Here is an 18,179-nt window from a genome sequence, read left to right on the forward strand (position 1 = left end):
AACCCAGAGAGAACTAAAATCTGATGCTGATGTGCGCTAGTAGATCGGCAGCCATTCCTTGAACATGAACTTGAGAAAAAATGAGACAGCTGAGAGTTCAGAGTCTGGTCTGTTCTAATCTCAAGAGCACAAACGTTTCCAGGAAGAGCCGACATCCACTTATGTCTTTCCCTCTACTTCTGCCCACGAGCGTGAAAAGAAAAACAGATTGACCGTACATTTAACTGCTGTTATTTCCCACTGCCAAGGTTTGTGTTTCTGCTGGGGACTGGGTCCTTTACAAGAACATATTACAGAAACAGGGCCTCTTGTTTCCTTCTCTATATCCCAAGCAGGCTGGCCTCTTGAGCTTCTAGCAATTTGACAGTCTCAGCCTCCCACATTGCTGTGGAAATACTGGGATTACACATGCTTGCTACCACACCCAGCTCTACATGGGTCCTGAGAATCCAAACTCAGGTCATTATGCTTATAGGGCAAGCACTTTAGCCATGGGGCTGTTTCCCTTCCCAGAAGCAGCTTTTGACCTGAATGCATATCTCATTCAAGTTCATACACAAGCTGATCACAGGACTATTTTTTTTTCCCGTGTTTCTTATGTGGTACATGGATTCCTGAGACCTTAACCACACAAGGCGCAACGGCAGGAGAGGAGGGCTGGTGTAGCAAAAATTCCTTCACTCCTTCCTCCTTTCTGTACTTTTCTCAGTTGCCAGGGTCTTCAGACAGAGATTTCCATCCTCCAGGAGCAGATCTGTCATCTGCAGTTCGTGATTCATTCCCAGCACCAGAGTCTGCGCAACATCATCCAGGAGGTCAGAGTAACAAGTGCATCTCTCAGGTAGATGCCAGGTTTCCAGGGCGAAGACCAAACCTGGCCAGTGTGGCAGGCTGAGTCCTGAGACTCGCCTTCCCATTGACATATCCCTTAAGTTTCTCAGGCAACCTGGCTCCGAGGCTTCTCTTGCCTATAATGTCAACACCTGTCAGGTTCTAGACTAAGAGAGTTTGAGAACCTATGCTTAACTTCTCTTAAGATATTTTAGTGATTTTTGTCCAAGCACAAATGTTCTGAGTCAGATGTTATTCACTGTTATATGGAAGACTTGGTGCATTAGGAGATTCAAACCTTTCTTAAGTATTGAGGTTTGGGTTGTGCGTGATATTTTTTTTTTCAGTATTGTAGATGGACCATGCCACCTTGCATGTGCTAGCTAAATGCTCTAACACTAAGCTGTAGCAACAGCTCTATTTTACATTGTATTTGCGATAGGGTTTTGCTTAATTGACCAAGGTAGTCTGACCTTATTTCAAAATCTTCTTGCCTCAGCTTCCTGGGTAGCTAGGATTCTAGATACAGCCAGACTTAACTGTTAGACCTTCATATCCTCATAAGCGGTGACTCTAGGGGGTGTTTGAATTCAGGAAATAGCCTGCACTTTGTTCCTCAGCCAGTTCTTCTGCAGGATGAGGCACACGGTATGCACTGCAGCTTTCCCCCACCTAGGCACCTGCTGGATTTTCTGTAGGTAGGGCTCTCCTAGAGATGAAAATGGAGGGTGGCACCATTTGGTCCTTAACTCCCTGGGTGGCAATTTGGCTTGTGATCTTAAGTGGTCAGCTGGCTCTGCTCATGCTTTGGGATTGCATCTTTTTATTCGATGAATATCATCTGACCACAAAAAAAAAAAACTATAATTCTTGTTTTATGTAGCTATTCCCCATGGTCTGACAGGATTTCTCATTTGTTCTTCCTCATTCTTAGATGGAAGGATTAAAAAATACTTTAAAGGAACAAGATAAAAAAATTGAAAATTTGAAAGAAAAGGTCTATATCCTTGAATCTCAGGTAAGAAGAGAACCTGTGTTGTATGTTTCAGTGTTGGTACATGCCTGGGTATGTGTGTGCCTGAAGGTAAGTGATGCACTACCACGTGTGTATACACTTATGCATGCTTGTGTGCCTGTGTGACTTTGATTGTGTCTGTGTGATTGCATTTGACTATGTCTGAGTGTCTGTATACAAGCACATGTACCCTGGTGTGTATGCATGTATCTGTAGTGTATGTGTATCTACTATGCATGAGAAATTAAAGCCTACTTTCAATAGCTATTAAATTGTGGCTAAATTATTATTGAACAAACATTAACTTTTTATTATTGACTTTACATACTAAAGAAATGTTAAAGGTTCATCCACATTTTCTCTGGATGCTCATTATATTGGTAAAACAGGTGATGATCTTGGACTGGAGGCTTGGTTAAGGCTGCCCTTGTGCAAATTTTCCCTAGCCAGATGATGAGTATTCTTGACTCCTTGTTCCCACACATTTTTCTGGCCTGTGACGTCCTTTTCTTTCTACTTTTCTTCATCCATATCGTGCTGGCTTGTCAGCTTTGCCTCCGGGCTTAATTGCCTCTTGAAGTCTGCTGAAATCATCATGCTTTTTAGTGTTTTGAAGACTCAGTGTAAAATGAGAGGCTTTTCTGGAGTTGGTTGGAAAAATGGTGTGAGTTGGTTTTCCTTCCCAGTAGAAGATTCTCCGTGACTGTAAAATCAAGAGCTTCCCACGTGGCAGTTATAGAAAGAACTGACTTTTAAAAAACTTCAAGTAATTTTACAGTTGTATTAAATTCTACTTTTGTTAGTTTTAACTTAGCAATTCATCATAGACAACGATTTTTAAATTAAATGTTGTTGTAAAGATTTAAAAAGTCAAAACAAACAAACAAAAAACAGAGACAACATATTTTAATTTCCTGTGATAAGGTGTTCCAATCCACTCCTTTTCTCTACTGTAAACCCCTTCCTGGCTTTTCTTGGTAGATTCATCTGCCTCACAGGAAGTATGGGAAAGTCCTCAAAAAGTAGAGTCCCTCCAAGGAAGATTTTTGTTATTCAATGAGTTCATTTTAATTTTTCCTAGATGCTGTGCAATGATTTAGTTGTCTCTGATGTCTGGTAGTAGACCCAGGAAAGTGTGTCTCTTTCCATGTCATTTGCCTTTATATTCCAGTTTCAGCCAGGGATTGTTGACACCCCAGTGAGTGGGGACATAATCAGACCTGTGCTGCCCCTCATGGAAACATGTGAGTTGGCTACAGACTCTTCACAATGATGTGACAATACCCTTTTAGTGTGTTCCTAGATTTTCTGAGTATAGCTGATCCCCAGGGAGTGCTTTTTGTTTTCATTTGTAGACAAGGCTTGGAATCATCTAGTAAGTGTCTTTATGGTCTCCAATTTATTTTCTTCAGTAGATAAATGTTTTCCTTGTTGGTAGTTTAATCGTTTCCTTGGAGCTTTAAAAGCCCGAGCCTTATTAATTAACTGGCCTTGAACTTACTATATAGCCAAGAATGACCTTGGATTTCTGATACTCCTGCTGCCAGTTCCTCCTGAGTATTGAGATTATAGGCCTGTCTAAGATTTATAATCTGCTTGAGGTGGAACCCAAGACTTCATGCATGCCAAACAAACATCTGCCAGCTCAGCTTCATTAGCTTAATTCATTTATTCAACAAAACATTTTTGTGTATTTGTGTGCAACAATTGGGTCAGGCTTTGCTGGACTTCATCTAGTTTACATTTCAATTGAGGACTTAGGGAATAAACAAATAATCTTCAGAAGTACTAAGTGCTTCAGGGGATGATAGGACAGCACGAGGAGTGAGAGAGGAACAGGTCAGAGAGGGCATCTCAGAGTGGGGGATGTTTGATGAGGTATCTAAATATAGTGAGCAATGAGCTACGGTGAGCCAATTCCAAGCTTATTCCTAGTACATTCTTCTCCGCAAAGCTCCTAACCTGGATGAAACATACCAGAGTGTACCAGCTAGCGCGTAAACTATAAACCTGCTGCTGACTATGAAACTGATGGTATGACTGCATTGGCTGAGTCTATCACACACACACACACACACACACACACACACACACACACACACACACACACACACGCACAATAGGTTCCTTCTAAGTAAATAACCCTTCTAAACACACCGACTTTATAAACTGTGTAGACAGTATCATCTTTTTTTTTGGAGCTGAGGCCCAAACCCTGGTCCTCGGCAAGCGCTCTACCACTGAGCTAAATCCCCAACCCTGACAGTATCATCTTATCAGCTACACTAGAGACAATTCTTATCTTCTTTAGTCATACTAAGCACCCCACTCTCTTTACTCATCCAAGTTACTCCAGGGGAAAGTTTTCGTTTATTTATTTGCTTATTATATCTTAAAAGCGATGAAAGGAAATTTAGAGAAGGTAAGAAATCTGTTTAAAGTTGCCTGGGGTCTTGGTTACTGTTCTCCTGTGAAGAGACACCATGCCCAGCTTTAAAGAAAGCATCTAACTGGGGGTCTTGTTTACAGGGTGACTCCATGCTCATCATAGGGGTGAGGAATGTGGTATCAGGCAGGAAGGCTGGCATGGCACAGTAGTAGCTGAGAGCTTACATCCTGATCTGTGGGCAGAAGGCAGAGAGTGAGATTGGGCCAGGCATGGGCTTTTGAAACCTCAAAGTCCACCCTCAGTGACACACCTCTTCCCAAAAGGCCACACCTTCTATCCTTCCTAAATAGTCCACCAACTGGGAATCAAATATTCAAATATAGCCTATAGGGACCATTCACATTCAAACCACCACACTCAGCAAATGGCGGTGTGACACTGAGTTGTCAACTGCTTTGTCGTACGAAGTACTGAACATGGGGACTTTTCTCAGTTACAATCTTGGCCTAAGGTATGAGCCTACACTCATTGTGTGCATACGTTAGATTTGTCTCATAATAGGAAGACATTGTTTTATTATTAGTTTCTCATATCAGAAATATATCTTCTGGATGAGATGTATATGCTTAACTCTTGAGATTACAGTGAAATAGTGTCTAGTGATGCTGGCCATATTTTCCTTCTTAAAGCTCTCCTCATAGTTCTAATACATGCCGGAGACAGTGATTCACTTAGTCTACTACTTCTCAAAGTTGACCAACCCTTAAAGGACCTGCTGAGTTTTATCATATTCATCAGCAGGCATATGGGTGCTGATTCCAGGTGGCCTTGGGGATGAAGGCTTTGTAGAGCCCACAAGTTCCCAGGTGATGTTGATGACCCCAGGCTTACATGGTAGGAACCACAGCCATGCAATTTTCCCTGTTTTACTTAAAATGCATATTTATTTAAAATGCATGTTTATTTTCTACATATTGTAAAAGAAGTTTTCAATGCTTCCTTTGGCTTCTTCATATGCTCCTGCTATTGGTTGAGTGTTGTATATGTGACAGGTAGTGGATTACTGGGAGGGGGGGCGGTAATGAGACTCAATGTTTAGTTCAGTCGACCATTGATTTTTTTTCTAGTTACACTTTTACCATACTTGGACTCCTTTCTGACACCCCTAAGTGTCTGTAGCTCTTGCAGTCACTGGTTATTCACTTTCAAAATAAGGAGCCTGAGTTAAATTTTGTGGTCACGCAGAAAAATAATACCTTGCCAGGAAAAGGAAAAGGGCTGTGGAGTCAAATAGCCGGCCCGCATACCAGAGTTGGCTATGAGGGCTGCATGTACTACCTATTGTTTACCCAAAGCAGCTACTTTGTCAATTTGAGTTTATTTAGTCTTATTCTGTTAATAAATAATATGTGTATTAATTAAATATAATCTGTTCTCTATTATGCAGAATCTTTTAATACCTAATTCTCATGTTGTCTAGAGCTGCATCAGTCAAATGAAGAAAAGTAATGCATATAAAATTCTTATTAAAAGTCTTGTATGCTGGGCATTCACTAATTTTCTTAATGATAGGTTTCTTTTGGATAGATTTCTGTTAAAATCTATTGTCTGTTTCTCAAAACTTTACATTTTGGTGTCAGATTTCTCCAAACCAGTGGCATTTCTGAATCAATATGTGCCATCTCAGAAATTCTTTAATCTTAGTCGTATGACTTGAAAAGAACAGCCTCTGCTATCATCATTTCACCTAGCTCTGTGTAAGTCCCAGACACTTTAACATCCTTTGGACCTTTCATACAGGCACATCATATGTTCCGTTTAAATCCACTCTCCCTCCTTCCCTTCTAACTCTTCCAATACCCCCTCCCACTTTTCTCTACCAACTTCCTGTGCTCTTTTTTAAACCCACTGAGGCCATTTAGTGCTATTAGTATGAGCATGGCTGTAGGACCAGACATGGGAGCAAGAACAAGATATAACGGGGTCACATCCCTAAAGAAAACTGTCAGCATCCCTCTCCCATCAGTCACCAGTAGTCAATAGCTCCTCAGCTGGACGTGGGACTTCATGAGCCCCTCTCGAATCCATGTTAGTATTTTGATTGGCTAGATCTTATGCAGTTATTATGTATATAGTCATAGCCGCCATGAGTTTATATGTACAATGTCCTTGTCATTCTAGAAAGCCCTATTACACATCAGTCCTTCACTGCCTCTGGCTCTTACAATCTTTCTTCACCCCTTTCTGCGATGATCTCTGAGCCATGTGGGAAAGAGGTGTGAGGTAGATGTCCCATTTAGGGATGAGCACTCCACAGTTTCTTATTGTCTGCACTTTGACTAGGTATGAGTCTCTGTTGATCACTATCTTTGCAAAAACAAGCTTCTTTGATGATGATGGAGAGATGTACTAATCTATGGATGTAATGACAAATAGGGAGAAGTTTAATACTATGCTCACTTAGCAGAGTAATAGTAGGACATTTTCCTTTGGGACCTATGACCTACTGATCCATGGGTTCTTGCCCCAGTTAACAGTATTAGGCATGAGTTTCGTCTTGTGCAGTGGACTTTAAATCTGATCAGAAGCTGGTTGGTTGCTCCCATAACATTTATGCCACAATTACACCAATGAGCATATCTTATCAAGACAGTTGTTATTGTAGCTTCCACGGTTCACAACTAGGGAAAACTCTTGATTTGTTTTCTTCCTCAGTGGAGTACAGAACACCTTCCAGCACATGAAAAGTAAGCAGTAGGAATGAAGCTTCCAGGTCAGCATTGCTAGGTTTCTCCATGTTCTACAACTCGGGTATATGGTGTCTTCAGGAACAGGATCTTACCACCAAGTTCAGGAGAGTTACCAGGAGCAATGGCAATAATTGCAATTTTTTGGAGGGAGAGGTCTACGGTATACTAGTGGCCAACAGCTGGAGAAGATGTAACCCATACCTGGCAATGGATTTTTGTTTTGTTTGGTAGCATATGGCATCTTAGAAAGGAATTATCTCCCTGGGTAGGGCTCAATTCTGTAGATGTGTATGATTAGAAAAATCTTGAGTTTAATGACATCTGACCTGTCATTGCAGCCAACTGGCAACTCAACATGGGTGGTGATCTTTCACTTTTTAAAGTTTCATGTTCCAGATATGTGAAACAATTATACCAGCACCTTTCAGTCTCACTAGGAGTAAGTTTGCTGCAGTCATTCTCTTAGAATATAGAAAATAGATAGACAAATACACCCTGAAAGCTGCATAACATAGCAGAACATTATCTTTTCGGGATGAAAATGCTAAGTAGACTATTATAACAACTAGTTGTCTATAAGACTTAACACCTGTGATGGAGACTGTCTGAATGAGTAATTTCTATACCTTTATGTCATTTCAAACCTGGAAAGAAAGTGCTCCTGTGGGGTATCTGCTACATAGATGACAAAATTAGACATACAGAAGCTAAGTAAGCCAAATGACAGCACACAGATGGTGACTGACACTACTGGAAATTATACCTGGTAACATTTTCTCTTACCTGCTGTCAGGTGTTGTATTGTCTCCCGGAGTTATGTAATTATATAATAATACCTATCAAATAGATTGAAGATGTGATCATATGTTTTTTGTTTATTATAGTACTTATATAATAGAGGTAAGACTGATATCTTTATCAGGAGTATAGATATAAAGAATATCAACTTTCAAGGAGAAACTTGAAGATGAAGACACCATGAACTATTAAGGAGAGACTGAACCTATTTTTACAGGGTTTATAATCAAGTGGTTGCATAAAAAAGATAATTATGTAATCAGCATCATGTGTATCTCTAAGATTATTTTCATTTGCCCATGTAAAGAAATCTCTGTAAACTCAAATAGTTGGGAAGGAGGAATCGCAGGGTATATTTTAGCCCCTTGATGCATTGTGTACTTTTCAGGGTGGATTTAATATTGTTTTCCTTGATTCTAATAAAATAAGCACAGCAAACTTACTCAGTTGGTGTGAGGCAGGTGGGGAGTAGAGATGAAGCATTGAAGATGTAGGCAATACGCAGGTTTGCTGTCTGATCTCTCAGCCTTTTGCTTTCCACTTTTAGAATAAGGAACTGAAAACCAAGGTTGCACATTGGACTGAAACTCCTAAGACATCACTATCTAAGGCTGTTTCTACTAGGTAAGATCTTTTTCCCTTCAGCCCCATCTTCCACCTTAAATTGTGTCTTGAGAGACATCCTCAGAAGTGTGTCTTCTAAGTTGCTCTAAATCCATCAGGTTCATGATGAATATTAACCACCACACCATCTACTGCCCAAATACTGATCAGAATTGTTCATTTTATCCACTACTGCCTACTTGAAATTGGATATATTAGCACTTACTAAGTAAGTGCATACATTGTATATCTTTCCCCCCTCTTTGCCTTAAACCAAGGACAACCTTAACTTTAGCACTTTTTTCAAATATTATACATACTTTTCCTGCATTCTCCTTCCTCAGCTGCTCTGTTCTTTGTGTCATTAATGGATGTTCTAATCACAAGTTGTTAGTACTTAACTAAAATTTTCTTGTCAATCCTCAATCAAATAGATTATAAATATTCCCAGGAAACCACCAAGTCCTCCTATTTCTTTTTTTTTTTTTCTGTACTCCTAAGAACATGTAACTTCAGAAACTACCAGCTCCAAATGGATGATTTCAAGCAGGGATGATGACCCAAGAAAGCAATCAAAATGATACTTAAAACCAGACACATTTCTTTGTGTATGATATTTATTGTTGTTGGCTGATTCAGAATTTGAATCTGGGCTCGAACCTCATTTCCATAAGCTTTAGGAAATGATCACTTAAGAGAAAGCATAGCCTGTAATTACACGAATCGTTTAAAAAGTGATTAAAAACTTCCTGTTGTAGCTGCTTTTGAATTCCACTGTCTGGTCCCTGCAGGGAAGAATCTCATTTTCTTAGACTCTTGGGCACAGGGCCTGAGGTGGAAAAATCAGGCTCACTATGATTAACATCAGTCTAGGAATTCAGACAGATTCATCTCTCTCTTTAAAACTCCTGGCGACAATGATTCAGTTTGCTAATGATGTACATAATTAGAGAGTGGAGATGAAACCACTCTGAATCAAGTCCTCTCAGATCTCCAGGTGCTAAATTCTCAAACTTGCTGGTCACTAGCAGTGCAGCTTCTCCAAAGAAAGGAAGCCCTAGAGGCACTCCAAGAGGACATGGGCTTTCCTAGAGAAGGGAGGATGGCCAGTGTTCTATTCCCTTCCTTGCATAACTGTGGCCTTCTGGAATTTGGTGAGCTTCATGTCACAGTTAAGTGGCTTGGACCCTGTAGGAAACAGAACCAGCTTGGGGTTGTGGAGGAAGCACCGACTATTTCTCTTTACAATGATTTCTGAATTGAATGCTGCAAATCTGGCTGGTACAGAGGTGTGCTGGAGAGAAGGGTCTTTGATGGTGGCTTTTAGCTACAATTAATAAACAGCTCAAGATGACACTTTTTTGTTGTTGTTGTTTTGGCTTGATTTTTCAAGATAGGGTTTCTCTGTATAACAGCGCTGGCTGTCCTGGAACTCACTTTATAGACCAGGCTTGCCTCAAACTCACAGAGATCCACCTGCCTCTGCTTCCCAAGTGCTGGGATTGTACCCATTGCCCAGCTTCAAGAGTATACTTTTAAAGAGTTTGTTTTCTTTCTATGACTTAGAAAAAAGTCAACTAAGAGAAATTTCCTAACTGAAATGTTGAAACTGGACATTCTGCATTGTTTTAAAGAAATAGATATTATTGTGTTGAGGGAATAAAGTCTGATCTTCCTTTTCAAAATAGAATTGGCTAGCTGCTTTAAAAATGTAATTGCAATATGGTTTGGTAAATTAAGCCTAGGTTTTCCAAGATAAAATGGAATTATAATTTGAGGGAGGTAACATTTAAAACTTGTTTGGACAAATCAATCATGTTTCCCCCAAGATCTAGTTCTATCCTATATCTCACTACATACCCACAAGATTTTTTTTACCCCTGAACCATTAAAGCATAGAGCTGTTTCTCTTGCTGAATACAAGAGGTGATCTACTTGAGATAAGGGTCCATATTGCAAAACAAAACACATGCATGCATTTATCGATGTGTGCATATGTGTGTATGTGTATAAGCACAAATGTGTAGTTTTAAATACTAGACTCACTCAGAAAGGGAGAAGGTTCAGGCCCTAAGAAACCCACAGAAGTGCTACACACTTCAGGAGCAAATGTCTGAGTTTTCTCATTTTCAGTTTACTTTGTTGTGTAGTTCCACTGAGTGGAAAGACTCTAACGCATGCTTTCTCCCATGCCTCCTCATTCTTGCCCCACTCAGCCTAGCTGAAATGGCTGATGATAAATGCCTTCCCAATGTGATTTCACTGTCTCCCATGGGAACTCCATCAGAATAGATACATTAATGGCTACCTCTGAGATCAGATTTTGCAGTATGGTGGCAGTTGAGGTGGGGATGATGATGGCATAGTCATTGCATTACTGGACTAGACCTTGTACCACTCTGATAATGTATATTGTCTTTTCTGCAGTGAATTCAAGTCTGAAGGTGCTTCTCCCTATCTGATGCTGATCAGGCTACGGAAGTGAACAGGCTGGATGAAGCTTTGATGGAGAAGGACTATGAGGATCTTATTTATTCCTTGAAATGCAGTTTCACCTCCCAAGTTAAAACGACATCATGCCAGTGTTTATTTAAATGTAACTTATTGTACATCAATACAATTTATAGGAAGGTGATATTACAGGCAATTCAACAAATGTCTGCTGGAGAGAAGAAACTTTTTTTTTTTTTCATTTTCAAAGCTTAAGTTAAGAAACCAGGTACTTTCCTATGATGGAAGATGAATTCTACTTTAAACTTAAAAAATAAAATAAAACCTGATCCATATACTAAGATATTTTACTAAAGCACCTCTTTTAAAGTTTTCAGATTTGAGCTTTGAAAGTGGTTTTTATATGTACATGTGAAAAGAAGGATGTCAATGTGTATGAATGGATGATGTATTTTAATTTAGCCTTTATATATTAATATCTTACTATGACACATATCATTGTTCTTTAGAAGTTCAATTTCTAGAGGAAAACTTCACACATAAACACATAGATGATACAAGTGGTGCATTTTACTTTGTTACTTATTTTCTTCTTGATATAAATGTTATCTAAAATAATTAGGTAGAAGGATAGAACACAGTGCTGTTACCACATATCTCAATAAAAATGTAAATATTACAGTTCAGTGGAACAATGGTTGCTGTCTACAGCCAGGAAGAATCACAATTTATGATCTGGAATGTTTGCCTGGTGTAGGGGTGGTTGTCTGTGCTTTACCCCTGAGGCACCACCCTTAGTAGGCTGCAGGTAACTGCTAGGTATCTGCCCCCCCCAACCCTGGGCCATGGCCGAGGGGAGACTCCTTAAGACCTGGAATGTTTATGTGCTCACTCTCTTGGCTACCTCGTGATCCTGGATGCTGGATGCTGGTACTGTGCACCAAATCAGAGTTCTCCAGAGAACCTTGTTGGACTGGGCCTCATCTCTCCTGGATCCTGTAACCAACTGCCTTTGCTTGTTGTAAATTAACTCGAAATAAACCCCTTTTGACGATCAGATAAAGTACGTGGAACTGCCTCATTAATTGCCACTTTACACCAGGTGTTTTTCTGACAGTGTGCTTAAATTCTGATGCCGGCCTTCATTTAAGGTGAGGTTTCTGAGTGCTATGAATTAAAACAAACTGTAATTGTAGAAATACTGACTTTCAGGAAAGCAGACCATGCTTCAGTTGAAGAAACAGAGAGCTACTGGGTCTCAGCCTGCTTTCTTATAGAATCAGGACCAGCCACTTGTGCTGAGTCCTCCTGCATTGATCACTAATTAAGAAAACGCTTTACAGCCGGATCTTAGGGAGGCATGTTCTCAACTGAGGCTCCCTCCTCTCTGATGACTCTAGCTGGTGTCAAGTTGACATAATAGTAGCCATTATAGTCACTCAAAAGGAAACTTTCCTTTAGTCCTTTGGTTATCCTCTCAGGAAAGATGCTTCTCTGTCCATGTGCCATAAAGAATATGTGTTACCCTTTCAGTATTTCAAGGCATGTGCAGGTGAGGTAAAGTGATCTATTTATAAATCCATCCAGATACTTTAGTCCTGGAAATATTGCATAACTTTTTTTTATTCTTCTCTCATACAATATATTGACATTTCCTCTCCCTCCACTCCTCCCAGTCCTTCTCTGCTACCTCCTCTTTCCCCTAGATCCACTCCTCCTCATTTCCCTTCAGAAAAGAGCCTCCAAGGGATATCAACCAAACATGGCATATCAAATTTATAACAAGACTAGGAATATCCCCTCATGTTAGGGCTGGATGAAGCAACCCAGTAGGAGGAAAAGGGTCTCAAGAGCAGGCAAAGAGTGAGAGACAGCCCCTACTCCCACTGTTAGGTGTTCCACAAGAACATCAAGCTATACAACCATAACATATATGCAGAGGGCCTAGCTCAGGCCCATGCAGACTCCCTGATTGTTGGTACAGTCTCTGTGAGCCCCTAAGAGCTCTGCTTAGTTGGTTCTCTGGATTGTGTTCTCCTGGTGTCCTTGACTTCTCTGGCTCCTATAATCCTTACTCTCCCTTTTCTGCAGGATTTTCAGAGCTCTGCCTAATATTTGGCTATGCTATCTGCCACTGCTCCCATCAGTTGCTGGATGAAACATCTCTGATTATGATTATGCTAGGCTCTGGTTTATGAAGATAGCAGAGTATCATTAGGATCATTAGGAATTATTTTACTGACTTCCCCCTCTTTTTTTCAAGTCATATATGGATCTCCCTGGGGAGCAGAAATAGAATATATTTCACAGGTGAACTGGGGGTCAGGTGGAGATGGGAACAGGAGGGATCAGGTGGGGGTGGGGGGAGAGAGTGCTGGGAGAAAATAGAGAAACAGGACATTACTCTTACGTCCCCCCTTTATATTCTGAAGCAAGTAACAAAACCTAGGAAGGGTTTTTCTCATCTTTGTCTATGTCATCCTCATTTGGGGAGTACCATTCTTATAGCAAGAAGAAAGAAATTGCCTTTTGAAGACTCAGGGTCACAGAAAAGATCTGAGCAAGCAGGTTATTCCCTATCTACCTCATCATCAAATCTACCATTGAGCTCATAGCTTTATCCCTTTATTCATGTCTGCATTTGCTTCTGAAGGTATCTATATGATGTAAAGTTTAAATAAATGTGTGTGTGTTTCCTTGTTAGTCTGCCTTCTGTTATAAGGGCCTATGCTAGAAAACTAAGGTGTGTTTTAAAAGTATCCTGTCAGCATCCTGGAAAACTGGTATGTATTTTAAACATGTGAGATTAGTTTATCATTAGAAAATCAACTAGTATATTCTACCACATACAACAATAAGGTAGGATATGTGATTATTTTTAAAAATAAATAAGTACTTGAAGAAATTCGCTCATTTTTGACAAAAAATTCTTAGAAAAACAGAATCAAAGGGTGTGGTGGTATTGTGTTCCCCAAAATATTGTGCACCCTTATAAACTTATCTGGGGTCAGAGACAGAACAGCCACTAGATACAAAGGCCAGAAAATGGTGGCACACACATCTTTAATCCTAGCATTTCAGAAGTAGAAATCCCTCTGGATGTCTGTGAGTTCAAGGTCACATTGGAAACAGCCAGGCATGGTGACACACGCCTTTAATCCCAAGAAGTGAGCCTTTACTCCCAGGGAGTGGTGGCAAAAACAGAAAGATATATAAGGCGTGAAGACCAGAAACTAGAAGCATTTGGCTGGTTAAGCTTTCAGGCTTTTGAGCACCAGTTCAGCTGAGATTCATTTTGGATGAGGACTCAGAGGCTTCCAGTCTGAGGAAACAGGATCAGCTGAGGAACTGGTGAGGTGAGGTGGCTGTGGCCTGTTCTGTCTCTCTGATTTTCCAGCGTTCACCCCAATACCTGGCTCAGGTTTGATTTTATTAATAAGAACTTTTAAGATTCCTGCTACAAAAGGGACTTTGTGATTGTGATAAAGAACATTCACGACAACCTTTTTTAGTTCATATATATGATAAGGAAAAACTAACCTCCAGCAACAGGGCAAACAAGCAAAGATGCCTGCTGTCACTACCTATAAACACTGTAACAATGGCTAGAAAAAAAGAAAGGTAACAGAAAGAGAAACAGAAGAGGCATACACGTGAGAAAGGAAAAGGTCAGACTTTTCTTTTGTATCTCTTACAGTTGGTACAGAGAACTCTAATGACCCAAAACTATTAGATTCCAGATATCTGAGAGCCAGTAAATCAACTGAGAGAAGTTCCTAAATCTTCAAAATATACATGAAGTGATGTATATTTTTATTTACTTGATAGTGATAATTATAATGGTTTATGAGTATCAAAATTTTATGTTATATACCTTAAATATATACATTTTTAATTTATTGATTATACCCAAGCTGGAAAAGTAAAATGTTACTAATATAAGTTAAAAGTCAATGATTGTAAGGTTAACAAGCAAAACTCATTACATTAACAGTTAAAGGAAAAAATTACATCAATACATGGAAAGAAGAAATCCAAAATAAGTTCATATGGAATTTATTTTTGACAAAAGTGTAAAATCCAATCACATGGGAAAAAGAAATTCTTCTTAGTGTTACTAAAGACATTGGGAACTCCTGATTGGGGGAAAACATTGATAGTCACTCACATGCAATGATCATATTTAAAATGACAATCTTCTAAATACTAAATGTAAAGCAAAAATAAAGTTTTAGGAGGAATTGTCTTTGCAGCAGTAAAGTAGGGATGATTTTACAGTTTCCCACAAATAATAGGAGCCACAAAATAATAAAAATCATCACTAGATTCCTTAAAATTAGATCAGTGTTCATTGGAAAGCACCATTAAGCAAACCAAAGGGGGAGGTGGAGAAAAAGAGAAAAAAAAAGCCATTGTCTTTGTTACTTTTCTGTGCTGTGATAAAACACCATGACCAATGCAACTTACAGAAGAAAAGGTTTATTTGGGCTTACTGTTCCAGATAGAGTCCATAATGATGGGATGCTATAATAGCAGGGGCTGGAAGCTGATAGCACATCTTCAACAGCTAGCACAAAGCAGAGAGAGTGAACTGGATGGCACAGAGCCTTCTTAGTCTCAAAGAGCATCCCCCTAATGATCTGCTTCCTCCAGGAAGGCTGTATTAATGCAACCTTCCCAAATAGTGCCACCAACCAGAGAGCAAGTGTTCAAATGCCTGAGACTCTGGTGGCAGGCTGGGTCATTTCTCATTTAAACCACCATAGCTGTGGAATTCGAGAAGCCCTCCTCCACAGTATGCATAGATTTTTTTTTAAAGTCTGGACTATATACTTACTAAAATATAGGATAAAAATACGATAGAAATAGGCAAAAATTATTCAACAGTTACTTTATGAAATGAGATATATTAAAGACAAGTAAACACAAAAGATGCTTAATACATTAGCTGTTAGAAAATGACAAATTAAAATCACTAGGAGCTAACCACTCAACTGTAGTGGGTAGCCATTCCAGCTTTGATCTGGAAGTCCCAACCTCCATTGAGGCTTCGGTAACTGTCATGCCTAAAAGGCAGGGTGAAGAAAGGACCCTGAAGACCTGAGATCTGGATGCACTGGCTCTCTTGGTTCCTGGACCCTGGACACTGGAGATAGACCGAGCAGAGTTCTCCAGAGAACACCGCCGGACTGTGCTACACCTTTCCCAGACACTGTAAACTATCCTTTCACTTGTAAGTTACCTCACAAAATAAACCTCCCTTTTAACTATGTGGAGTGGCCTTAATAATTTCACCAATATCTTTTGCCCAATGTGGGGCAAATTCTGAAGGCCTGGGTGACTCCCACCCTCAGCTTCCTCCAGGCTGGCGGGCACTTGAAGCTGCAGGGTACTGCCTGTAGAGCTCTGTAAAACCAGGAAAATCCAGTCTCAGTTCCACGGTAAGTTTCGCCCCCAGACCAGCGAAACTGCTGTGAGTGAGGCATTTCCCCTTCTCCCTGAGTGCTGGCTCCCCATTCTAGCCCGAGGTTTCCACAGTTTCACCTAGTTAAAATAATTACGGCACTGTCCCCCCAGTGGCACCCTACTTAGGCACAGAGAGGGCTTGGAGCTGTGCCTGCTGGCAGACCTCCTGTCTGCAGAGGCAGAGAGGGGCTTAGAGTGGCCTGGAACTCTCCACGTCCTGAAGCTCCAGGGAGTCACCAGAAGAATTGCCTACTGCCTGTGCTCACTCTGCCACCAGCCAAGGCATTTAACAGAACCTGCTTTGGAGCTATATAAACACCTCCTGCTGGCTGAAAAGTGCTACTACACCCCCCAAAACCACAGAAAAGTAAGATAGACTAACCGACGTCTTATTTCAAGTAAAAGTACTTGATAATTTCACACCTTAAAACTGACTAACAAATTTTGAGTGATTCTTGTAATATGGCTAACAACATTACCTCACAAGAATTTAAAAACCTTTTTGCCTGTATGATGAATGATGTTTTCCTGGAAATATATGACCTCCCTAAGGCATATCTGGCCTGTACCATTTTGGCATTCTTCATAATAATTCACACAGTGTTCAAACACTGGTTTAATAATAAGAACAAAGATGAATCATTATTGGGACTGATACAGGCTTTCAAAGATAGCAATGAAGGCTTTTAGGAAAAAGATTCTTTCTCTGGAATCTGGTAATCAGGATTTACAAAACAGGCTTGTACTCAAAATTGATTTTATTGATAATAAATATGAATATTTAATGGATAGAACACTAACTCTCCAGAGTGAAGTTGTGGCTACTCAGACACTATATAAGGAAGAAAGATTATCATTAATTGATAAGATAAGGTCCATGGAATCATGTGTCTCTAAAGAACATGAAAACTTCCATGATTCCATGAGAAATCGGGAATCCCTTGCAAGAGAAGAGGTTCACTCCCTAGAACAGACCCTAGGTGCTCGTTTGCAAGCCCTGGAAGAAACTCTCAGTAAACATGACAAGGTACCTAATAAGCAGAAGGGCAAGACTATACAGGTTGTAACATCTCCAAATGGCTCTCATACAATGGCTTATCCTGTTATCATCCATGAGAAGCCAGCAGATGATACACACTCTGAGCCATATATGACATATACATTACAACCAATTTCAACAAGGGACTTTAAAAATATAAAGGAAGCAGTAGTTATATATGGGATACACTCCACATATGTAAGACAGATGTTAAATTCATGGTCTACCTCACATAGAATCATTCCATATGACTGGCATCAGTTAATTTCAGCTGTTTTAGAATATAACCAGCAGTTACAGTGGAAAAACTGGTTGAGAGAAGAGGCAAGAAATTTAGGACAACAAGGTAAACTCAGAGGTTTTGTGATCTCCCAAGATCAAATACTTGGTGAGGAATGTTTTGCTGACAGGAATGTACATGCCAATTATGAGGGGCATACAATATCCCTATGCCATACAGCAGCTCTAAATGCTTGAGAAAAAATTCCAGAACCTGGAAAACCAACTAAGGTATATACAAAGATATTTCAGGGACTGCATGAACCCTTCACTGATTTTTTACAAAGGCTGAACACAGCTATAACAAAAGCTGTGTCAGATAAAGAATTAAGAAAAGTATTAACTGAGTCCTTGGCATTTGACAATGCTAATACAGAATGTAAAAAAAATACTTACACCATTAAAGGTCAGATCAGCTCCTTTGGAAGAATGGATTCAGTATACTAATGGTGTTGAGTCTCTTAACTACATTAATGAGGCTTGGATAGGAGAGACAAATCCCAGAGGTGAAGAAGGCCCCGTGGTACCAAACGTTTTAATGTGGTACACCAGGTCATA

The 18,179-nt window shown here is 39.9% G+C and overlaps 1 protein-coding gene across 1 annotated transcript in view; it reads left to right on the forward strand.

Moving 5' to 3' along the window:
• Ccdc68 (coiled-coil domain containing 68) overlaps positions 1-11,847 on the forward strand; it is a 42,068-nt gene extending 30,221 nt beyond the window's left edge. The window contains exons 8-11 of the mRNA XM_052741488.1: positions 710-815; positions 1,766-1,849; positions 8,331-8,407; positions 10,814-11,847. Coding sequence (XP_052597448.1) covers positions 710-815; positions 1,766-1,849; positions 8,331-8,407; positions 10,814-10,871 — 325 coding nt within the window. The 3' untranslated portion in view covers positions 10,872-11,847. The remainder of the gene's footprint in view (positions 1-709; positions 816-1,765; positions 1,850-8,330; positions 8,408-10,813) is intronic.
• Positions 11,848-18,179: the final 6,332 nt, after the last annotated feature.

Source organism: Peromyscus californicus, unplaced genomic scaffold (genome assembly GCF_007827085.1).
Source record: "Peromyscus californicus insignis strain IS unplaced genomic scaffold, ASM782708v3 Scaffold_17__1_contigs__length_78620276, whole genome shotgun sequence".
Classification (NCBI taxonomy): Eukaryota; Metazoa; Chordata; class Mammalia; order Rodentia; family Cricetidae; genus Peromyscus; species Peromyscus californicus.